The sequence below is a fragment of the Zeus faber genome, assembly GCF_960531495.2.
Source record: "Zeus faber genome assembly, chromosome: 22".
In the NCBI taxonomy this organism is placed as follows: Eukaryota; Metazoa; Chordata; class Actinopteri; order Zeiformes; family Zeidae; genus Zeus; species Zeus faber.
This window is the reverse complement of record NC_137209.1, coordinates 3,791,067-3,817,015: the sequence shown is the minus strand read 5'-3', so window position 1 is coordinate 3,817,015 and position 25,949 is coordinate 3,791,067. Positions and strand designations below refer to the sequence as shown.

The 25,949-nt window shown below is 43.0% G+C and overlaps 1 protein-coding gene across 1 annotated transcript in view; it reads right to left on the bottom strand.

The window, feature by feature from the left end:
• Window positions 1-25,949, bottom strand: part of LOC307246838 (peroxisomal acyl-coenzyme A oxidase 3-like) — a 63,013-nt gene that overhangs the window by 15,226 nt on the left and 21,838 nt on the right. The window contains exons 11-18 of the mRNA XM_080022868.1: window positions 15,014-15,136; window positions 14,683-14,803; window positions 11,195-11,317; window positions 8,801-8,914; window positions 7,953-8,068; window positions 6,226-6,400; window positions 1,887-1,954; window positions 1,674-1,760 (exon numbers count right to left, since the gene is read on the bottom strand). Coding sequence (XP_079878994.1) covers window positions 1,674-1,760; window positions 1,887-1,954; window positions 6,226-6,400; window positions 7,953-8,068; window positions 8,801-8,914; window positions 11,195-11,317; window positions 14,683-14,803; window positions 15,014-15,136 — 927 coding nt within the window. The remainder of the gene's footprint in view (window positions 1-1,673; window positions 1,761-1,886; window positions 1,955-6,225; window positions 6,401-7,952; window positions 8,069-8,800; window positions 8,915-11,194; window positions 11,318-14,682; window positions 14,804-15,013; window positions 15,137-25,949) is intronic.

The following is a 25,949-nucleotide window of genomic DNA, read 5'->3' as shown; positions in this document are numbered from 1 at the left end:
TGAATTGTAAATTCTCTTTTGTAACTAGATGTATTAAACAGAGCATCAAAGAACACAGAGTTATGATAAGTAATGTCAGAAATATTACTGATTCTTATCCCTTGTGATACTACGAGGTTAAGTACATTAACCAGTCGATAGGTAGCTTCAGTAACGTGTTGTGGTAATCCTAGGCTATCTAAGAGATTCAGAAATCCCATAGTCTTCGAGTCAGTATTATTACTGATATCAAAATTCATATCGCCAGTGAGGGTTATTTGGTAACTAATAAGAGTAATAGACATAAGCTCAGAAAATTCAGGAAGAAATACTGAGGATTACTTAAGTGGTCTGTATAGAGTTAAAATAAGCACATCTGATTCAGCTTTGAGCACAATGGCAAGATATTAAAAAGATGAAGATTTTCCAAAATCAATCTCAGTAAAACAGAACTGATTGGAGAAGATAGCAGCTACCACCCCCCCTTTGTCCCGTCTTACTGATTGAAAGAACTTTTCGTTTATTATAGTTGTGATTTTTTTTAAGAGATAAAATCAGAGAAAAATCTGTATTTAAAAAAACTCTTATTTGTGAGTGATATTACATTTAAAAGTGCCATATTGATATTCATGTCTAACTTTGTATGGATCAAGGGTATTACTTAGATGTTAGATAATTTACTGAAATTGCAACCAGCATTAGGCCCAGGCCTACATTTTTTCTGCACAGTAATAATAGATGGAATGAGAGATAAAGGCAAGGCATCAGTGTGGAGCAGTACAGGTATGACAGTGTCAATAGGGAACATAGGCCTAAATCAGTTAAGAGTGTTTGCTCGAGCCAAGAGCGAGGTACTGAATGCCATGTACGGATCAGGATCATTAAAACCACATTCTACAGGTGATATGAGTTCACAGCTCTGATTAAAATCAATTGGCATCGTACACACCATACATCAATTGTTCAGAGCCTTTTGCTTTGTTTAGATTCCACATGAATGTGTTGGGGGGGGGGTGTAGAGTTTGAGTGTGAGAGTGTGTCTGTAGTGTCTGTGGTGTATGTTGTGTTAAGTAGTGTAAGCGTGTTGCTTTCCTGGAACAGACAGAGCAAGTCATCTTCCAACTTAGAGACTGATCCCTACCGTAAACAAGGGGTGGAAGAAGGAATGGAGATAGAAGTCTGAAGTACAGACAGATATATGTAGAGAGGATTGGGACACCAGTATAAATAAGTATATAATTCTATAATTCGAATCTCATACACCAGAACTAATTGGGACCAATCCTGTGCACCCAAGGGTGGACTCTTCTCCAAAGAGGGGGATTGGTGCCGGTCATAAATGTACAACAGAAACAGAACAGCTGTGCTCTTGTCATCCCACAGGTCATCCAAATGAGTTATTGTATGCAGCTCTTGATGAATAAAGATTGGCTTTCCGGGTTGAGACTGTCTTGGATGCAATGTCATAGATATACCCTGTGCTATATGTCCAGCCTGCTGACAGAAAAAAAAAAAGCCTTTCTCCTGCCCCGGAGACATCCCAAGGCTCCAAGAACACCCCAAGACAAAGCATTACAGCTGCAGAAGAACCCCTAACCCACAGTGAAGCAAAGAGCACAAAGAGCAACACCCACTCACACCCCAGAGCGCAAACCAGTCCTCCTGGTTTCCGCAAACACTCCTTAGGGCCTTACCTGACCATCGGCCTTGCCAATAGAGGAGTTAAGGATGAAATCGGGGGGTGCAAAAACATCCACCAGTGCAACAGCATCATTCTTCAACTGCAGAGACAGAGGATTGAAAAATACACTGTTGTAGGAGAAGACTGTCAGATGAATTTAGAAAAGAAAATCAGGATGAATTTGCTGTTCTGATTCACACGCACACACACACACACACACACGTACCTGAGAGCAAAGAGTGAGAATGGCTGTCTGGACCAACTCCGCATGCTCTCTTCCATAGAAGTATCCACCTGTCCGCCACAATAGTCAAGAATAGAAATGACTTGCTTGCGAGATGTTAAGTTAAGGAGAATAGTACATTTACAGATAAAGTGTGATTTTTCAAACAAGCAAAATTATTATTATCACTAAAATGAATATCATTATTTTATTGGTCACTGGTTTAAAGATTGTCCCATTAAGTATGTATCTATTATCCAATTAAAACAGTGTCAGTGTGACTGACCATCAATATCATCACATGTCTGTGCTTTCTTGTGGATATGGTTGACAAGATTTTTCGCGGCCTAAGTACTGTTTCGAACTGAAATTTGCCCAAATCCAATTTATGCCTCGAACGCCCCGATTTGTTGCTGCTCTGCCCAAAATACGAGGGAGCCATTCATGAATAGACTTGAGTGCTTAGTTATCCCAGCATTCAGTTTTGGGAAACCTTACAAGTTTGTTCCTCCTAGAACAAACGTACAGTATGTGCTTTTGGAAAGGGACAGTGTTTCTCAAATAAATAATACAATTTTGTCAAAACTCGACACGAGTGCCCTTTGGCGTTTGTGCACGGCAATGAAACCGCATTCAAGTCATAGAATCGTAGCAAATGTTGTATTCTAAAATGTAATTCTAAAAATTCTATAAAATTATTTTGGCCCCCTTCCTTCCACTGAGGCCACCACACAAGCTCAGGCCATTTCCTGGTGTTTCTTAGTATATCAATCCGTGTTACCTACACCACTCTCTAAATGTTTTGATGCTTTCACGACTCTGCACTTTTCAACATTCCCTCCAATATTGAAACGACAACAGGATTTGTTGTACACCACTTTCCTTGGATTACTTTGGTTCAGCTGAATATCTAATTGATATTAACTTGTCTTCACTCTCCATTAAACAAACCACAGGCTGGGGGCTGCTTTATAGTTCTGCCTGAAATAGCCACCATAAGTACACTGTGGGTGTCTTGTTTTTCTGCCGGTTTATTATCCTTTGTTCACTTATGCCGCGTCTCAAATTGCTGTGATCTGGAATTAGCTAGAACCATGAAACTTGGCCAAATAACTGGAAATGACGTGCAAATACTTCCCAAGAAACATTTCTCACATGTTCTTTTCTCAATATACCAACTGGCCAGATGGTGACACGGTAATTAAGGATCAAAAGCACAATTTTGGAAAGGCCACGCCCCTCACACTGTGACTATGATTGATTTGAAACACAAGGGTACAGCTCAATGTGCTCTCCAAAAAAGCCTCTTGGACCATTAAAGTCCGTAATGATGGATTTTTTGCCAATTTACATCATGTGAAAAACAGTAACGTCACATCTACATTTTGACTGTATCAACACCAAATTTGGTATACAGCATTGCAGCTCTGAGATGCACATTTCTATTAGAAATGTGCAAGATCATCAACCAAAAAAACGTTGCGAAAGGTGGGGCTTAGCAGACAATTGGCCATAACTCATTAACCATTTCCCCAATCATCAGAAATCTTGGTAGATATCTTCAGTCCGTGATTGGGAATAGGTTTAGCAAAACATTTTGAGCCTGACCCATAGGGGGCACGACAAATGCCCACCACCAAATTTGGTGCACACGCTCTGAGGTCAAGGATTAACCAAAATCTGAGCTGCCATATTGATTAGTGCATGTGGGCGTACACATCTTTTTTGGTGGAGGGTGGCCAGGTTTTTGGACCGAGCTTTCTCATTTCTAATAGAAATGTGTATCTCACATTATACCTGTATAGCTGTATACCAAATTTGGTGTTGATATAGTCAAAATCCAAATATCTTTTTCAGTTTATGTAAATTAGCAAAAAAACGTCAGAACTTTGAGTGCGTGTAACCCAGGTTAAATAATGGGTCACTCTGCTATAGTTTATAGTTATCCACCTATTAAAAATCACTCCATATCAACTTCCATATGGAAGTTTGAGTGTGCATATGGAACTAGGACATGAGAAGTTTATGAAAACTTTAATGCTCAAGACATCTATGGCTGTTTGACCAAAACAGGTCAGGTTTTATGCTGGAGCAAATAAATGGATGGCGAGGTAAAGGAAGGAACCCTTGTTGATGAAAAGACTCACCCAATTAACTGTAGGCAGGCCTCAAGCCTGGCTCCTCCAGGCTCATTTCCTTCTGCACAATATGTGACCCACCACAGCATTTCCCATCTTGCGCATTTCAAAAATCGCCAGAAGCACCCAAATAAGTTGAAAAAAACATTCTTGAAGGAAAATGTGATTTTTCCAGATTCATGTTTCATTATAATTTTTTTTTAATTCTCAACGTATTTTCAAAACCGAGTTTGATTTATAAATAGTAGAAAAATGTTAAACCGTGGAGTTAAATATTCCCGTTAGACTACAGAGGGAAACGCAGTTCACTTACCGAGTGAACAGCGCTGAACGACGCAGATCGATCGTTTAAAGCGACCGTCAAGGTGAAGATCATCCATATTCCATGTGATGTGAAGTCACAATGTGAAACTGTTTTGATAGAGTTGAGCCTTTAAATATTACGTGTTTTATACACACACGGAGACAACGTTGTGGAGGGGGCGTGTCACTGACGTCACCGTCACTTCCGTCAACAAGACGGAATCTGATATTACTCTGGACATGGAGAACATTTTAAACAGCGGATTTCAACCTGAATGTGACTATGAAACTGAATATTTTCAAGAACCACTAAATTCCACTTTTATAAAACATGAATATTCTTACTGTTAAATAAAAGCTTTTTTCAAAACAAAAATACGTTCAACGTTCCCTCAAAACACAAGAACAAAGCAGTGATTGGCCCATATGTTAAGTAGCCATGTGGCTTTGGCTCCCCCATTTGCATTCTGTGAGCTAGGTGAATGAAGCCAACTCTCGGCGAAACTTTTAAGGTGATTATCTCAGAAACACGGTTTGCCACTGCCTTGTCATTAACAAGTCATAGCTTTAAAAATATTTGCTTGATCTGCACAAGTGACACCTTGTTTGGAAGCTCTCCTCTTTCAAATGATGCAAAAAAGTCAAAAGGTGCCAAATGACCCTAAAGTATGCGGTGGGTCACATATTCACTTTACAGTGAGTACTTGTATGGGACTGTGCAATTACTGACATTACTGACAATTACTAAAACCAACTTTTGCACTTTAAAATAATGAATTCAACTTTAATGGGACTGCCACTCTGGAAACAAATGTCTGCGCTGTGATCACTTTTAAGTGACTTACACTATAGTCACGTAAAACACTAAGTGTATTGAACTGAAGAATTGAATGGGATTGTGCAATTATGGTAATGTCGGTATTGATGGATGTATCTAACCGAAATCACTGATTGAGAGGAATTTGAATATATCAATTGATGGACTGATTGAGTATTGGGTGCTGTGATATTTTACAAGTGTACCTTCAAGAGAATTGTTATAACTGATAGAAGCTGAACATACAATATACCTTAGCTTGTAATACCACAACCTTCCTGTTTTGAGAAGCCTTATTCCTTATATTTTCTTTGTTAGTTTTTTTTCCCCTTGATTTATTTGAATTGTTTTTTGTTCTGTCCCTGAATATGCAATACAACCGTTAAACACCGTTATGTGTGCTTCATTTATTTTCAACTAGCTCCATAGTCTAACCTGCACTAGTCCCAACTCCAAACCCGCCAGTTGCTGCTCACCGCTTTAATTTTGGCCGATTGAGCTGCTTCCTTCTGTTGGGCGCAAACAGGTTTGAACCTGTGAATTGCTGCTTGCGGCTATATTTCTAATTATATTTAGTTATAATTTGTGGTGTGAAATATCTGCACACATCGGATGTGACAGCATGTTCCGTTTTTATTACGTCTGTGCTAAAATAGGCTCGACACTGCCCTCTCGCATTTCAGTGGGCTACGTGCGTAATCACCAACGCAGAACCATAAACCAAGCACCGGCATAGACACCAACGCCATACCATCAGCAGCTATTCAACGCAGAACTATAAAGCAGCCTTTAGTTGTTGGTTGTCTGTTAGCCATTTCGCCACATGATCTCTGCTTGGTTACTCTTCCGCAGAACCCTCACCTCCCTTCCCACCCCAGGGCCAGGGGCCTGGGGCTAACAGGGGGCATAGAAGACACAATTTTTTGGTTTCTGTAAATTGTGGCACTTCCTCATGCCAACCTATTGTTGTTTGCCCCACTGGACTAAATTTAAACACTGAAACTGAAGCAGATAGTTGGCATGGTTTCGGCAAGGTTGATGTAGTGTGATGTGATCTCATGTCATGTCAGGTGATAGAACTTACCCTGATAGAGTGTTGTCATGTGGTTGCTGAGGGTCCAGAGTCCATAGAGGGCGCAGAGCTTCTTCAGGACTGCTCTGAGTCCAACTGGTACCCCTGGACTGTGGGTGAAGTCATGGAAGTGTTGGAGGACAGTGTGCTCGATGTAGGCAATGGACAAGGAACGGCAGTTATACACCTGAGAGAGAGAGAGAGAGAGAGAGAGAGAGAGATTGCTTGTTTCAGGTACTGTCACAAAATCTCAATTGGATTGAAGCCAGGACACTTGGCAACTCCTTTGATTTTGTTTTTTTTCAGCCATTCAGATGTGGACTAGCTTTTGTGTTCAAACTAATAACTAGGATAACTTTCGTAACTATCTCATTAAACAAATGAAATAATAATTGGAATCTGTTTACTCAAGTTCCCTTTGTAATAAAGGTATATTTGAGGTAAGCAGGAAGTGGGGAAATACTTTTTACTGCACTATGCGATAGTATCAAGTTCTCAGAAAAGTGAGTGCACTTTGCTGTCAGTAGGAATGTCCTGGTAAGTGAGTCATACGTCCCAATTTAAGATTTTACGATTATTAAGGGTTCGGGTTAGGGTAGTCTCACAAATCAATTCGTGTAAATGGGGCATTTCACTTTCTTTCGTTTCCTATATGTTTCGACCAATCATGGTGCTGGGGGCGGGGCTCTGTTAGCATGCTTTACGTGGAATGTGTTCCTACTGGAAACAACCTAACCAGCGAAACCATAACAATAACATGCTCATCGAAATGTGACACGACTTTCCGTCAATTGCCAGGGACTTAAAACACTTTTAGAATAGGGCCGCTGGGATCCAAGATTTACTCCTTGTCTAATACCGAACACAAACTCAGTCAACACTGATAAATCAACCTTTTCCTGTAGCCATTGGGAAGACAAGTTAAAACACCCTGTCCAGACACCAATTTTCTTTGACAAAAGTTTCTGTAAAAGGTGAACACCGTGTTGATTAGCCACTGCAGAAATACAATGCAGATGAGAAATACAATTCTCCTCTGTAAGCTCCAGCTTGTCACTCGCAAAGGAGTTTCTTTTCGGTACTATAGCCCCACAGGGCGGGAAACCTTTCCACTGCAAACTTGCAAGGGCTTCCTTCCAGAAGGATCTGAGATGAGGGGTAGGGAAGGTTTAGATCGGGTGCTTGATGTAAGGTGAAGGTGGATCTTCTTTTGATGCCATTGGATGAACTGTATCTCTGAAAACAATGCCCTATCCCCACAAAACTGAAATGCAAAAGCAGGTAACTGTGAATTGCTTCAGGGTGAGCTGAACAGTGTTTTTAACTTTGGGGGCAGATCAAAACTTAGCTAAGATTGGCTGCTTAGAATTCTTTTTTTTTACCCAGACTTAGGCTTACAGATGCTGAGGCACAACGGTTGTCTTAAGACTGCACATACAACCATATTGTTGGTGTTAAGCCACTGCCATTTGGCCTCACACGTCAGCCAGTTACACTAACAACAGTTAGAATGCGAGAGAAGTTTTCAAAAGGGCACACACAACATATTCATGTTCATTCACATTCATAACATTTTCATACACAAGGTTGATAACCATAGAGAGACATGTTAGCTTCTGAAATTGTTATGGTTTCGATAACAATGTTTTTTCCAGTGTGATCAATAGTCAAAAAGTCATCTAAACATCCCCATCTACGAGTCTGTGTCATTTCTGAGTCTGCGTTTGTATTTGATTTACCTGGCTTTCATTGTGTACTTCAAAGTCGTCCTTTCCAGAAGCCTTCATCTTGGCCAATGTCTTCCGGCTCTTATCCAGGAGGAAGCACACCAGCCACTTAAAGGCCGCCAATGGCACTAACAGAGAAAAAGACGTAGATGAAAATTTGGTTGGGACAGAATAGAAAGATGCTAACAGGCACATGGCTGGCTGTTGCCCCTCTATGGAAAACTGCTAGTAATGTCTTCTGAAGTGGGTACAGCAAAGAGGAGGCAAAATGAAGGTTCAGAGGGAAAAAAAGTCAGTTTATTTCTCTTACAGGTATTCCAACTATCAAAATGAAGCAAACTCAAAATTGAAGGACTTCACCTTTAGTAGAGATTAGTAATAATAAAACTAAAGGGTGGGTGTCTCTTTCTCCAACAAAAACTCAAAACAGTTCTCCCTTTCCCTGCTCTTGGAGTCCAGTATAGCGAATAAATGTTGTTTTGTAGTTGCACAACTAGCAGGAGGAGAATGTGCCATCCCTCTATGGACCTTCTTGTGACATCGCAACATACTGTTAATGGAGTTATATATACTGTACACACACACACACACCACACACACACACACACACACACACACACACACACACACACACACACACACACACACACACACACACACACACACACACACACACACACACACACACACACACACATACATACATACATATACAGTATATACACATACAATCAGGGAATCAGTTCTGGGGGAGGGTTCAAAAAGGTTGTATACACTGAGTTGTTATTAGGCAGATAAGCCAAAACAAAAAAAAAACCACTACATCGTTGTGTATGTGGAATATTTGCAGTGCGCCTTACCAGCCGAGTCCTGAAACTCATCGATGGTGACCGCCGTGAGTCTGTTCTTCATGATCCTGTCGTAATCGTCCAAGAAATTCACAGATTGCATCGGAGACCTGATGGGAACTCCATCTACAACCGGAGATGCACAATTTCTTATGGAGACCCCACTGAGGTGGATGCATTACATCCATAGATACATCCAAAAAACATCTGGATCAGTGTTAATTACAAGAATAATGAAAGCATAAAATGTTTTCTTTCCCAAATACATTGAATGTATTTGCGTGTTGTCTGTTAAACACCACTGGGCGCAGTGACTATCAGCTGTGCGCCACCTGTGAAACTCAACGCATTGTTCTATTTCAGATAGGCTCTGCCCTCTAGCTTTGTCCTTCTTTGCTTCTGCAGCACATGTGCTCGCCCTGCCATTTTATTTTTATTTTTTTCCCCCAGCAGGTCACAGCCTACCAGTTGTGACCTGCTGCTATAAATATAGCAGCAGGTATATAAAGGGCCCTGTGCCAGCAGTTATCCTCCCCATTTTCCTCAGTGACCATTCGCTAAATAACGAAGCTAAGAAGTACCCGAAGATTAGCTTTCAACCATGAGCGGCCCTTTTCATGGCCAGGCTCCTTTGGGTGGAGGGATAGTTGTCCAGCATACATGTCACCAGAAGACCAGCACATCCGCTGCTGCGAGTGCCTGGGCTCCCTCCACGCCAAACAGGGAGCCGGAGATCCGGCGGTCTACACATCGTGCGCAGCCTTGCCGCAGGGTCAACGAGACCACCGTCTCACTCACTTGTACTTCAATGACAGCGTTCCACAGGAGGAGGCTCTTGCCTTGTACTGAGCAGGGGATGAGGAGCCGGAGCAGGATCTGCTCCGCCCTTCTGTTCATCCTCCACGAGGTGAAACCCCCACCGGCTCATCCATCATAACCCAGATGGAGTACACCATGGATGAGTATGAGAAGGTGGGTTCACCCAGAGCCTCTGTAATCTCCCTGGCGTTGGAGGTCAGTGTGGCCCCGCTTTAACTGCTCCGCGACAACTCCACAGGCTCATTCGCTCATCAGCAGTGAGGAAGAGCATCCCCTTCAAGCCACCGGGGGTCTTCACAGCAGTCACTGATTCTGCTGTGCGGCTTACTGCTTGCCCTGTGACATTACCGCCTCTTCCTTTACAGAAAAAGGAAGTGGCGATGTGATAAATAGAGGTACTTGGGCCAGTTCTCCAAGTTGGCTGCCCCGCTAGACCCAAACGGGGCTACCCACTCCTGCGACATCAACAGCCCCCCGCGCGCATTTCTATGCTGATTCCCACGGGGAGGGCTTCTAGCGCTTGAGATCCTGACGGTATAGACAGATGAGAAACTCAGGAAGTTGGAAAACTATGCAGGTCTCGCAAACAGAATCTCTGCTGATAAGCACGCCCTCCCACCCTTCCGTCTGAGTGAGATAAGGAACCGTGTGATGGACTATCAACGCTGTTCTCCCACGCTTTTAGGCAGGACAAGCACATTACCTGTCTGCGGCCGTGAGGGCTAAGGAGAGTTACGAGGACTTTATGGGAAACGCTGGCGGCATCCACCCTCTCCCTATACTACCCGAGTGGTGTCTCAGGTGCTCAAACCGCTATGGCTAGACAGAACACTCAGACGGGGTTACGCGCTGCTGTTCACAATGCCCTCCATCCTTTTCAATGGATCAGACAGATGGTGTTGTCAAATACCATGGCAGCATCTGCCTTATCAGTGGAGATTGCAGCACCAGTAAGAAAGGGGGCAATATCAGTTGTCCGCCAGTAAACAGTCAGACCGGCATTTATTTCCAATACTTCTAGGTTCCCAAAAAGACCTGGATTTACGAGCTCTCAACAAACTGATTGTGAAGAGACTGTTCCGCATGCCGACAACAGTGTCTGCTGCGTAACATCATGCCAGGGGATTGGTTTACTTCAGTCGATCTCAAGGATGCATATTTTCAAATACCCATCCTACCAGCACACAAGTGGTTTCTTTGCTTTGCCATTATGGGAATAACCTACGAGTACCAGCTGATACCATTCAGTTATTCCCTAGCCCCATGCACCTTTTCGAAGTGGGTGGATACGGCACTGAATGGACTTCGAAGGAGAGGTATGATAATATTGTTCTATCTAGAAGATATTCTTGTGCTGTCTCTCACTCCATGAGAGCCACACTATCAACCCCTCGTCAAAACGCTATAGTGGTAACGGTTGAACACTGCCGCCCTCTGCAGGTAGTGATCATTATTCTTCTATTAGGGTTCATGTCAGCAGCACACACATCCAGAGATGGTTAATTTCCTGCAATAGCTATATTGCACCAGACAGCCTAGAAAAGCATTAAATAGTTCAGAAAAAAACAAAAGGGATTTGGGACCCACCGTGCTCCTTGGCCTGAAAAAGAGACAGTAGGTATTTGCTGGTCTGCTGCAGTAGCACATTGTTGTCCCCCTCATACGTACAGTTGGGGTCATTATCATCTCGGAGGTCGCCCAAGCGGTTCACTGAAAAAGGAGATAAAACCAGAAAATCAACCCACGTAAGCAATGACAGCGAGTTAGTCTCCACGCCATCTGGATTGTTGAAGTAGTGTGTGGCAAAAACAAGACTGCAACCGGTTTCATGAGTCTAAATGTACAAAATACATCCAAAATGGACACAGCGGCAAAGGTTCTATGTCAGGAAGTTCTGCCCCTTTGGGGCTATGCTCCGATTGGTTTACATTCAACCTCGCATAGCAAACTATTGAAATTCATCACGGTCACTCACTTCAGCCCATGAGCAGCACAGCCTATATCAACCCTAGAAGTGCCCCCCTTTGTCCTCTTTTCCAATTCAGCAGCGACTGATACATGAGTACTCTCCTTCTAATTACAGTTCAAGTTCAAGATAACGTCACCGAGTAGATTTTTAGTCAGCGGCTTGAAGGTTTCTCTTCTACCGAGTAGAACCACCTGCTTATGCATGGGGCTGACAGTAGTGGGCGATGCCCACGACAAATGCCTCATCTGTCTGGGAGCCGAGCATGCTGCCTCCGGCATGACGTCTTCCGTTCCGTCTTGGCTGTCGAGCTGGTCTGTCGGAGTGAATTCTTCATGGATCTCGTGCCGACGTGCTAGGCCACTGTAGAAATGATGGCGTCACCGTCACCACCCCACGCCACCGAGAGGAAGGACGTCCCCACTTCTCTTCGGGCATTGGCTGCAAGCAGTTCAACGAGGACCAGGCCTCTGTCGCACCGGCACGTGATGGAGGTGCACCCAGGTGCTCACCCAGATGCAAGCCATTCTGGCTGTTTCCTCCTCTCAGACTGAGAGGGAGTGTGTGTTAAAAAAACAGTTATTTGTTTCCAATCCAGTTGTTTAGGAGTATTCTTCAAATGATGGTCAGGTCTCTTCCCTCTCTGCTTTTCCTCAGCGCGCTGACACGAGGGGCTCTGGCACAGATTGTGTGCGGTAGCCCTAGTGTTGTCCGCCCGTGACGCCGGGGAGTAACTGAGTAACTGACACCTCTCGTCAACAGCGCCTGGGGCACACAACAAAGCGAGTGACTCTAGACTCTCTCCCACACACACGGTGAGCTCTGAGTCCTCTGATCCATGCCCTTAAAAGCATGCAAGTAGCTTCACACCCCCACCCGCCTCCATGGAGGAAGCATGGAGCCTTTCCTTCATGAAATAAATAAATATTGGGCCTCTAGGCCAACGAGAAAAAAATGAAATAAAATTAACAGCAAAAATGACGCCAAATATCGATTTATTAACCGGTACCAGCTGAGCTTGACAGCAAGTTGACACACATACCCACAACTTTTGACGTCATGCGAGTGCCACTGCTATCAGTGACTTGAAATTACGATTATCTTTAAATTTAAGAATTTTCTAAATAAAGACAAATCTTCACTTTTGGTGGGTGAAAACAGAATTCAGGAATAGGCTGCGTGAAGAGTACTTGGGGGCCTGCATGAAGATTTCAATAAATGGGCCACCTCCTTATTTTTGTGCAATAAATGAAACTTATTAAGTCATTATCTCCTTGTGATCCCTTGGCAGACCGCCTGCTGCGCCATCTGACTGAAGCTGACCGCGTCAATATGCCATCCTGCATGCCTCGTCTGTTTAGGGTTTTTTCGGTGCGTACCTCCAGGCCTGAAAAAAACCTCTATGGGAAACACTGTCTATCATCCTTCACTTCGCTTGCACAAGGAGGTGAATGTAACTGAAGGCTGCTTGCACACAGTACCTCACCGGGTGGGTGTGACGTGCCCTCGTGGGACTCCCACAGCTGCATGAGGGCAGCGCCCCTCACGGGACACACTGCCCCTCAGTTGGCAGAACACAACAAGCACCTGAACCCCCGGTCCACCGACGAGACCAAGGTCCGGGTGCATGGCTACGCGTGCCATGTCTATGACTGCGTCGCACTCCACGGAGATGCACACGTTCCTGGGAGCACACAATAATCCCTTTTATGACGGGGCCACCTTGGGTTTGTTTCCCTGCAGTCAGGCTTCGACCAGCGGAGGAGTGCTTAGCCAATATGCCCCGGCTGGCCAGCCAGCCACCTGCCCCTGAAGCAAGCTATATGCCAGATGGCGTCTCCTCTGTGTTCTGCAGAGGACACTGCGAGGGGGTTACGTGCTGCAATTTCGTCCAACCCCGACGTTGTGTGGACAATGATGATGTCACCGGAGAAGGCTGCAGCTCTGAGCGCAGAGATAGCAGTTCCACTCAGCAAGGGAGCCGTGAGAGTGGTGCCCACGGAGCTTCGGAACAGGCGGTTCTATTCAAACTACTTCCACTTCCTACGCACACTGAATTGCCACATAACAACTCATCCATTTTGCATGCTCACCGTGAAAGTGCTGCTGCAGGCGATCCAAGGGGGTAATTACTCTTCAAGCATCGACGTGAACGACCCCTTCTTCCACATCTCGACGGCGCCGAAACACAAAAGGTTTCTCCATTTCTATATAATACCCTACAAGTACACCAGGGTACCGTTCAGCTACAAGCTCGCTCCCTGCGTTTTCCTGCTGTGTCGCGGCAGCACTTTTGCCACTGTGTCGTCAAGGGGTCCGAATTCTGATATATCTGGACGACATCCTGATCCTGGCTCCCTCTGTGGCACTAGCAGTCGCTCGCGGTCAAGCTTGTGATCGAACACCTCACAGACTTGGGGTTCCCGATAAACTGGGAGAAGAGCACTCCCACACCCAGTCAGCAGGTGGTCTATCTGGGTCTACAGTTAGACACCATGCAGATGAGGGCCCGGTTGTCCAAACAACGGAGCGTGGACTTTATTTCCGTCCTCGGACTTGTCCGGTTGGGCCAAAGACAGCACTGACCATCATGAAACTGTTTGGGCTGCTGGCAGTCTTGCTGAATTGGTTTTAGATGACAAAGGTGGTTTATATAGGCTATGCTGCTCCATCCTGATTGGCTGATGCAAGTGCACATGATGAATTTCAGTAGTTCCACTATGCAGGATTGGATATATACCACCACCATACCCCTCAAGGGCTATGCCTCCTTCATAGAACTGGAGTTACATAGCTTCAGTAACTCTATAGAGTATCGCCATCAACCCGCAAATGGCTGAAAGTTACGGTGCAGCGTGTCTAAGGAGTTTTTTTACTCACACACAATAGTATGTATTATGTAAGAGAATGTATGTAGAATCTTATATGTAGTTTACCATTCTGGACACAGCGTAAGTCTTAAAAGGCAGCTGCAGTCTGGCTGCTTTTTTTTGCTAGAGTGGAGCGCTTTCAAAAGTTATTGTAGAAAAGTGTGCATGAAAGTATATATATACTGTATATATATGCGTGTCCGTGCGTGTGTGTAAGAGAGAGAGAAAGTGAGGCTTACTGGAAAGGTATCCGTGTCCACCGCATGCCTCTCTGCACTCTTGAATCCCCTTCTGAGCGGTCCAGGATCCCAGAGGCTTTATAGCGCAGGACACTGCGTGGATCTCACGCCCCAGCTCCGCCTGGACACAGGAAACACTTTCAACCCAATTCATTTCCATGGACGAATGGAGTCTGCTCCCTTTTGACGACCTCAACCATCATGCTGGCGAGGAAACAGGCATTTTTTTTTTATGAAAAGTACAAGTTGTTCTACGGTTCACAGTGTAAGTGGGACTATGAAGCCCCCACAGCCATCTTGGTTTTGTCTTCTCAACCTTTGGCTTACTCACGTGGCTCTGGTCCTTGTTCTTCATCATCTGTCCAATCGAGAATTCCCCAAATTTTGTGAAGGAGAATTTGAAGTAGCTATTTATGGCATACACTGCCGCAAGATAGGGGAGTAGCCGCCATTGCTGTAACACACACACACACACACACACACACACACACACACACACACACACACACACACACACACACACACACACACACACACACACACACACACACACACACACACACACACACACACAGAATTAATCCATGTCTATAGCTAAAGGAATGACTATCAGGCTGCGTCGATCAACATTAAACTATGCTTTCCTTTTTAAAGGGATAGGGAAATGTTTCACCCAACATAGAATGTTTATGTTCCTGGCCGCAATACCTCAGATACAAATTTGCTTGAAATAAAAAGTACTCAATAGAATGACTAGTTTAGGCTATAAATTATCGATAACCAGAGTATTGTTCTAGGCTAGCTAGGTAAAAGCTGGTTCATTGTGGAGGTAAGCGATAGATACTGACTTTACCTCAGTCATAGCCTACAGTGTACTAAGCCCCTCTTTTTAGATACTTGCATGCAATGTTTTAACCTACTCCATATTTTAGAAGTGTGTTTAATATTTACATTTACATTTTGTCATTTAGCAGACACTTTTATCCAAAGTGACTTACAAGGGAGAATAACATTCAAGCTACATTGCGACAGAGACATTAGTGTAACAATAAATACTGCTAAGTAGTGCTAAGTAATTGTAGGTTAGGAGAAGAGGTACTCACTGAAGAGCTGGGTCTTCAAGTGCTTCTTAAAGACAGAGAGGGAGGTCCCTGCTCTGGTAATTTTTGGCAGCTCGTTCCACCAACGTGGAACTACAAATGAGAATAACCTGGATTGCCGTGGCTGTATGGCCGGCAGAGCCAGGCGACGCTCATTTGACGAGCTCAGCATCCGGGGGGCAACATGTGCTCTTACAAGAGGTAAGTAGGCGGGAGCATTCCCAGCAATCACTCTGTAAGCCAGCATAAGAGACTTGAACTTGACATGTGCCCTCTTTGGCTGGTTGAACACCAGTCGCGTCGCCGCATTCTGTATCATCTGTAGTGGCTTCACCGCACAGGCCGGCAAGCCTGTTAAGAGGGCGTTGAGGTAGTCGAGACGGGACGTCACCAAGGTTTGTACCAGCAGTTGAGTGGCATATTGGGTCAGGTACGGCCTGACTTTTCGGATGTTGAATAGTGTGAAGCGGCAGGACCGGGAGACGGCGGCAACATGGTCCGAGAATGTCAGTTGGTCATCAATAATGACACCAAGATTCCTTGCAGCCTTGGTAGGAACAAGAGATACAGAGTCGATTCTAATATCAATGTTGTGATAAATACCTTGTTTGGCCGGGAAGACCAGCAGTTCCATTTTCGCCAGATTTAGTTGAAGATGGTAATCCTTCATCCATGTGGATATGTCAGCGAGACAATCCGAGATCCGCGTCGAGACAGTGGGGTCGTCGGGCGGGAAGGACAGATAGAGTTGAGTATCATCCGCATAGCAGTGATATGAAAAGCCATGTGAGCGGATGATCGGGCTCAGTGAGGTGGTGTATATGGCAAAGAGGAGGGGTCCTAGCACCGAGCCTTGGGGCACCCCTGTGGTGAGGTTGTGAGGCACAGACAGCTGGCCTTGCCATGTCACACTGAACGAGCACCCAGTAAGGTAAGATTCGAACTAGGAAAGTGCACTGCCCGTTATGCCCATACTTGAGAGTATGGACAGGAGTATGCTGTGATTGACAGTGTCAAAAGCAGCTGAAGTCTAGCAGAATGAATACTATATGAGAATGAATTTGCAAAAGCAACGGAAGTCAACGGCAAATGAGAAATATTTTTTCTCACCACAGTGTCCAGAGGCTACTGTTCAAAGTCAGTGGCAGAATATGGACTCATATTACTTACTGTAGTTCCTCAAATATAATCCATTAGTCAAATAAAAACCGGGCCTCTAATAACCGCGAGGGGCATGGTCTACATGATCAAATAAAAGCCTGCCTCAAATAAAAACCGGGACAAAAACTGATTGGAGCTGCAGTGCTGTTCCAGTGCGGTGCTCTACTCCCAAACAAAGCAAATAAAAACAGTGTGTTTTTATTGTAGATGTATTTCATTTACACCATTCCCTACTGATGCATAGCAGATCGCAGATCGCTTCATGGGGCAAATGCCCCGCTCAGAGTGCGCTCGCTCTCCACTGTTCCAAGCAGGAAGTGGTGTGTTCAATGCGAACCTGGAAAACAATTTCCCCAGTCAGCTAGTGCCACATTAAGGTAGCTATAAGCTCTCTCTTTTTTCAACATACGTGTGTTTGCATGGCATGCCACCCAGACAGAAAATTTATTCGAAATTCATACAAAAATATGAATCAATAGACTTGTTAAACAGAGGGAATTCGATTTTTTTTTTAAAAGCCTGCCTTTAATATAAGCCTGCTTTAAATAAAGGCCTTGTACCCTCTGCAGAAGAGGTAAATAAAGGCCCGAGTCACGACTTGAGGAAATAAGGTATCTTGAACTTTTGAGATACACTGCTGTTTACAGACATCCCTAGGTGAATGCTTCTGTTGTCCTCTCCTTATACCCCTTCCTTGCTCACCGGAAAGACAGAATTGCACTTTAAACTTTGAACACTTTGCAGTCAATTATTGTGATCTGAAGTTAATATGTATTGAGGTGAAGGACACACACACACACACACACACACACACACACACACACACACACACACACACACACACACACACACACACACACACACACACACACACACACACACACACACACACACACACACACACACACACACATCTAAATATTATTTGAAACTTTCCAAATTGCTTTAAACAAAATCCAGGTTTCAAAAGGCAACTACTCATCTACAGTGGTGCTGGAAAGATTGTGAACCCTCTAGAATTATCTGAATTGCTTCATACATTTGACATAACCTGGGATCAGATTTTCATAAACTGCTAAAACACAAAAAAACATTATAAAATATAGCTCCAAGTGACAATTAACAGGATTCAAGCCCATTGTGTTACCAGCAGAACAGATCCGACACCGTTGTCGTGGGACTGATCACCGATAGCGATGAGAAGGCCTACCGTGAGGAGGTGGCTGACCTGTCACTCTGGTGCCAGAACAACAGCCTCCACCTGAACGTCAGCAAAGGTAAGGAGCTGATTGTGGACTTTAGGCGAGGATTACAATCGAGGACGCACGCGCCCTTGGTGATTAATGGGACTTCTGTTGACAAGGTGAGCAGCTTCAAGTACCTGGGAGTCCACATCACAGAGGATTTAACATGGACTTTACAAACAGACACTCTGGTGAGAAAGGCGAGGCAGCGTCTTTACCACCTCAGACAGCTGAGGAAATTCCAGGTCTCTGTGAGGATCTTCAAGTCCTTCTATTCTGGAGCAGTGGAGAGCATCCTGGCAGGCAACATTGATGCCTGTTTTGGGATCTGTAATGCTCAGGACAGGCGGAACCTGCAGAGGGTGGTGGGTTCAGCTGAACGTACCACTGGAACTACCCTCCCCTCCCTGCAGGAATTATACACCAGGAGGTGTATTAGCAGAGACCGCAGGATCATGAAGGATCCTCATCACCCCAACAACGACTGTTCCAACTGCTGTGGTCAGCGCCTCCGCAGTCACACAGCGAGAACAGAGAGACTGAGACAGAGTTTTTTCCTGCAAGCCATAAGAACTGTCAATGCTGACCTCACCAGGGGTCCTCACTGAGCCACACACATAGGCTCCACTACCTTCTGTACTGTATGTAGCATACTGTACCGCATACTGTGTCACTGTTATGGGTTGTTCGGTGTTACCGTATTGCTGCGTTGTACTGTTGTATACTGTGCTGTATTATCCCACAAACACTACCTCACTTTATTCACATGCCACTTTAACGCACATATCGGTCATTTACATAACTGCCTATCCCATATACACAAGTCCATCCCATATACGTAAGCCTATTCCCTTTATCTATTCAATTGTATTTTATTTTATTCTATATATTTTTATTTTATTCTATAAGTATTCAACTTACTGTATTACGGTTTAGGAATCAGTTAGTTGGTCTAATAGAAAGAAATTTTCTTAGGTAGTTACTGTGTTCAGTCTCGAAATATTGTGTGTAATCACCGGGTGCGTTGCACTAACATTTCACTACATATATGTATGAAAGTATGTGTGTATGTGACGAATATACCTCTTGAATCTTGAATCTTGAATTAAGATCTCATGGTGCAAGCTGTGAGGGAGTTCCAAGAATTGAGATGACTGGTGAAAAGATCAGAGTGATCACCACAATACTGCCACATACTGGATAAATATTAAAGGTGTCCACAGACATGTTATCTTTACACTAACAGAAAATCTTGCCATTTGGAAACCATTGGATGGATTCACCCCAAACTTGGCGCGAATGTTCCAATTAGTAGTCTAAACATGTTACCCTAGTGTCATGATTATTGCCTTAACCCAACTTGAGTTATAAGCCATCATGTGATTGGCCACATGTAAATATGCCCAGGTATTTACCGATAACAACCAAACTGCATATTTCGACTAAAAATAGTCTATAAAGCATATACACCAAGTTTCGTGAAATTCCACTAATCACATAAGGAGATAGTCGTTTCTGGCATTGTAGCGCCCCATAAAGTTCAATTGCTAAGTACAGGTACTCCTCACTTAACAACCTACCTGTTTAACGACCGTTCACACTTACAACCAGCTCTCTGACCAGTCTGTATTATACCCTGTGTACAATACCGCTGTGTGCGCAGCGTATCAGCGTCAAGCATCTCATCACGCATCACCCTTTATACACCATATACACTATAAATACTATATATACTATAAACACTATATACACTGTATGCATTTCATCGTCATCACTGTTCTCATTCCCGCAGTCTGTCAGTATTCACTACACTAGCGTATTTGCAATGGCCACGCCCCCTTACCATGATATAACATGGGTCGTCGCTTATTGACCAATGCGCTAAACTACCTGGTTGTAGGTACGTAATTCCATCGTTAAGTGAGGAGTACCTGTACTTTGACACATAGGTTCCAATACTTCTACCTAATCTACCCATTAAGTTTTGTGAGGATTGGACAAACAGTTAATGAATTATGGCCGATTTTGTGTTACACCACACCCATTGTCAAGTTTAATGGATAATAGCGGTCATATTGCTTATCCGATTGTAAATCTTTCATAGTACTTTTGTGAAGCTAGGTACCTTTATGTCCTGTATCAAATTTGGTGTCAATCATTGAAAAGCTGATAAAGCCTTCACAAAATAATTGTTGAAAAAAAACAAAACGTAAGTGCTCCCATTGACTTTTTTGTACAGCACGTTTGCCTGGATATAAAGACCACGTTTTTGTGAAAATGGGACTTGCAGAGTAGGAGTTATGGCTAGGGCTGTGACGTTTACCGCATTACTACAAATACCGCCATCACGTGATGTCACCATGGGATTGAGCTTACTACCGTCATCACCGCAAATAATAAAATAAAATAATATATTTTTTTGAATTTCATTTTTTTGCTGGTGAAAGTTACAGGAGTGCATATGGTGTGTGATATGAAAAATAAACACAATCATCATTGTTGAGTTATCCTCATTAACTGTCTTCCATCCTATGTTCAAGGCCTTCTGGAGCAACAAAACTTTTGAGTCGCTCTGCTTGTAACTTCAGCTTTGTGCACCACACATATCCCCCATATAAAACATATTAGGGAGGATTCACACATATCTAAATATATTTATGACACTAATTTCTAATTTTACAATTCCTAATTTCCAATTTCTCGTTGAAATGTTATCCCTGTAAATTTTTGTAAGCTTCTTTCTGTTTTATCCTGTTATTGTAACGCACACTGACAGACCAAACAAAACAAAACAAAAAAAACGATTTGACTTGAAAAATCAGAGTTGACTGATTTTGACTTGGGGCAGCCCTAATTATTTCTAGGCTTCAGTACTTGAGATATCTTAAGAAAACGTTCAATTTAATACATACACACACACAATACACAGACTTAAAGAAAGAAGCATGAAGTAAACAGTTGGGAGTTAAATTTTGTGCTTATAGCGAACACACTTATCTTATGTGTAAATGCCCATACAGTTGATGTTTGTTTGTACATGTTTTTAAATAGCATAAATTGACGGTAAATTCCACTTAAAAAAAAGAGCACCATATTATGTTTTTTTCATACTGTCACAGCCCTAGTCTTGGCCTTGTTAAAGATTTAAATTTTGATTTCTCCTCGCCATGAACATGGAATTTATGTTGAAATCCTCTCCACTACTGATGTTTTGTGGGTCCGATCCACTCTACGAACATTCATGACTGTCAACCTGCTTTACAATTCCTGTTATTATAAACCATAGACCCAAATCACGTAACTTCCCTGTAACATAGAGGAATCTAAACAATTTATTACCAGTTTGGACTTCAACTATCAGTCCCCCACAAAGCCATGCACCTAGAACAATAAAAATGGCTTTATTAAACGTCAGATCGTAACAAATACATCATTTTTAGTTAATGTTCTGAGAAGTACCCATAACCTGGATTTCACTCTACTGACTGAGAGCTGGCTGGACAGAAATGGCAAAGTCTCACTCATTGAGACAACACCTCCTAATTTCAAATTCATCCAAACCACTAGAACTGATAAGAGAGGTGGTGGAATAGCTGCTGTCTTCTCTGATAGTTTTGGTGCAAGGAAATCCCCCTTGGGGAATTCACGTCTTTTGAACACCTGGCTTTATCCATAAACTGCAGTGCTCCGTTATTTATTATTCATCACTGTCTATCGGCCAGCAAAATCTAAATGTGGCTTTCTTGATGAATTCTCTGAAATAGTGTCCAAGGTCTCCAATAATTATCTTCTTCTTTTACCTTCGGCTGCTCCCGTTGGGGGTCGCCACAGCGGATCATCTGCCTCCCATATCTTCTATTCTGCGCATCTTCCTCCCTTACACCAACCGCCTGCATGTCCTCCCTCACCACATCCATAAACCTTCTCTTTGGCCTTCCTCTTTTCCTCTTACTTGTCAGCTCCATCCTCAGCATCCTTCTCCCAATGTAACTCTCATCTCTCCTACACATGTGTCCAAACCATCTCAATCTGGCCTCTCTCACTTTTCCACCTGTCCAACCTGAGCTGTCCCTCTAATGTACTCATTCTTAATCCTGTCCATCCCTGTCACTGATTATGGATGTATAATAATCTCAGGTGATTTTAATATTCATGTTGACAATCAAACAGGCCCAGATGCTCAAAACTTCATTGGCCTGTTGGAGGCATTTGACCTCACTCAGTATGTTTCTGGACCCACCCACAATAAGGGGCATCCTCTGGACTTATCAAAATATCAAAAGGACTTGATATCACTGTACGCTGTGTCATGGATGTTGCTATTTCAGATCACTATTGCATATTTTTTGACGTGTCTGCTTTCCTGTACAACAGAGGGGGACAATTAGAAAAACACATCATTAACGATAAAACCATTGAAACCTTTAAGAGAATTGTAAATGAGTTATCGCTGTTCATGGCATCATCAACTGAGGATCCTGCGAACAACTTAAACTCAAAAATACAAAATATCATTGATAACATTGCACCTGTTAAAACTAAAAACACAGAAACACAAAAAGCTCCCTGGAGAAATGGAGCAGTTGTTAGGCAGCTTAAGAGAGAGCGTCGCCAAGCAGAACGAAAATGGAGAAAGACAAAACTTCAGGTTCACCATGAAATTTACAAGGATAGACTCAATCAATACGACATAGAAATCAAACAGGCCAGACAGTCCTTCTTCTCAAAAAACATTCATGAAAATATCAACAATGGTAAAGTGCTCTTTTCCACTGTTGATCAACTTATTAATCCACCATCTACAACCCGGTCAGAGATTCTCTGCACTGAAAAATGTGAGGAATTCGCTACATTCTTCAGTAAAAAATTATAGCTATCAGACAGAATATTAGTGCCTCAACATCCAGAAATGAACCTACCCTCCAGTTCTCCAGTAATATGACTGCTGCCATGTCTCACTTTGCCCCTTTAGACATAAAAGGACTTGACGATATTGTTGGTCAGCTCAGGTCCTCCACCTGCTGCCTGGACCCTCTCCCTACAACATTTTTTAAAACTCTTTTTAACTGCCTAGCACATGAGGCATTAGAAATTTGAAACGGCTCTTCTAAATCAGGTATATTTCCTGCAGCACTTAAAACAGCTGTCATTAACCACTCCTGAAGAACAGCAATCTCGATGCAACAGTTATTGCCAACTAAAGGCCCATTTCCAACCTGCCATTACTCAGCAAAATACTTGAAAAAACAGTTTACCTTCATCTTAACAGCTATCTAACCTCAAACAGCCTTTTAAATACCTATCAATCTGGTTTTCGACCTCACCATAGAACACAGAAACAGCACTAATTAAAGTTGTGAATGATCTGCATATAAACACTGATTCTAAAAAACTATCTGTTGTTCTGCTCCCGGATCTCAGAGCTGCCTTTGACACTGTTGACCATCATATTTTATTGGAGAGATTAAAAAATGGGTTGGCCTATCTGGTCCGGTTCAAAACTGGTTCAGAACCTACCTACAGGACATGCAGTTATTTGTGTCCATTAAAGATTTTGTCTCGAATAAAGTGGATATTATTATGTGGAGTATCCCATGGTTCGATTCTTGTTTAATCTCTAAATGCTCCCACTTGCACGTATTATAAAGAAACACAAACTAAATTACTATAATTATGCAGATGATTCACAACTGTACATATCCCCTGATGACATTCTCCCCATACACTACCTCACTCAGTGTATTTATGATATTAATGTATGGATGTCACAGAACTTTTTACAACTGGACAAAGATAAAACAGAAATACTCATCTTTGGTGCAAAAGCTCAGAGGCAGAAAGTTGCAGCTCATCTCAGATCTCTGTCTCTGGTGAGCAAGAATTAAGCCAAATCTGGGTTTAAGAGTCATATCAATCAGATGACAAAATCAGCCTTCTACCATCTAAAAAACATTTCAAAATTTAGAGGCTTCCTGTCAAAAGCAGACTCCAATTAATCTACGCATTCATAACAAGTAGATTAGACTACTGTAATGGCCTATTCACCCGCCTCCCAAAATCAGCTGTGCCTCGGCTACAGTTAATCCAAAATGCGACTGCACGCATTCTCACTGGGACAAAAAAGTTTGAACACATCACACCTTTTCTTAGATCTCTACATTGGCTCCCTGTTAAAACTAGGATTGATTTTAAGATTCTGCTACTTGGATATAGAGCGATAAATGGCCTTGCATCTCAGTATATAAAATAAATGCTCATTACACACAAACCAGCAAGAACTCTCAGGTCCACAGGCAGTGGTCTTTTTACCATCCCTCGTACTAACTCTAGAGCAGGGGAGGCTGCCTTCTGTATCTATGCCCCCAGTAGAAAGAACATCCTACCTGAGGACCTGAAAGAGGCCCCCACACTGACCACTTTTAAAACCAGGTTAAAAACTTTGCTGTGCACTATAGTCTATGACAGAATTCTGTGCGTGTGTGTGTGTGTGTGTGTGTGCTCTGTACGCTGTAAGATTTGTTTATTCTGCACTGACTGTTCTTATGATTGCACAGACATTTTATACTTTATATTTTCTTTGATGGTATTTCTCTATAAAGCACATTGTGTTGCCCTGGTATGAAATTTACTTTATAAATAAAGTGTGACTTGACTTGACTTGACTTTTAATTAAAGCGCCACCATTTGACCGATCTGGATCATTTTAGTTTGTGAACCATTTGGAAGAGAATATCTGTCCATGTGCCAAATTTCATGTCACTATCATTTACCATCTCACAGGTAATTGCGCAAGTATTTCTGAAGAACCAAACATTTCTGGGAAACAAACATTTCTGGGAATTTTACAAGAAGCCCCAGGAGCTTGAATCCCTAATTATGAACTGACATTAAATGTCGTACAAAGTATGTGAACCTGTTGTATTACTCATTCACGTAAGTGATAATTAGAGTCATGTGTTGCAAACAATGGGATGACAATAAGGTGTAAGCTTGGCTGGCACTACCTTACTTAAAAAAAGTAAAGATGAGTCTTTCCTACAAAAGTGTGGTCATTTATTATTAATAGAAATATTAAATGTATACCAGAGCACACCATGCCTCAAAGGAGGACCTGAGGACCTTAGAAAAAGAGTCATCGTTGCTCAACAGGCTGGAAAAGGTTATAGAATAATTTCTAAAGAGTTTGGGCTCCACCAGTCCGCTGTCAGGCAGATAGTGTAGAAGTTGAGAAAATACAACACAATTGTTGCCCTCCCTTGGAGTGGTGGTCAAACAAAAAATCACAAAAAGCAAGGCGTAGAAGATTCCAGGTCACAAAGAACCCCAGGCTAAAGTCTTGAGATCTGCAGGCCTTTCTTGCATGGGCTAATGTCACTGTTCATGGGTCCACCATCAAGCAAACATGGAACAAGGGCAAGGAGGTAGCCACTGCTCTCCAAAAGAACATTGCTGCCTGTCTTAAGTTTGCTAAAGATCACTTGGCTGAACCAGAAGGTTATTGGAAGAATTTTCTCTGGACAGATGTGGTTCAAGCAGCAACGCGACCTTAAACACACAAGTCGGTCTACCAAAGAACGGTTAAAGGAGAAGAAATTCAGTGTTTCAGAAATAGCCAGCCAAAGTCCAAACCCTTATCCAACAGAACTGGGAACTGAGGAACTGAGGAGCTCATCACTAACGTCACTGAGATGAAGCAACTTTGCAAGGAGCAATGGGCCGACGTTTCTTCAAGCCCATATATTAAATTCTAAAAAAGGTTGGA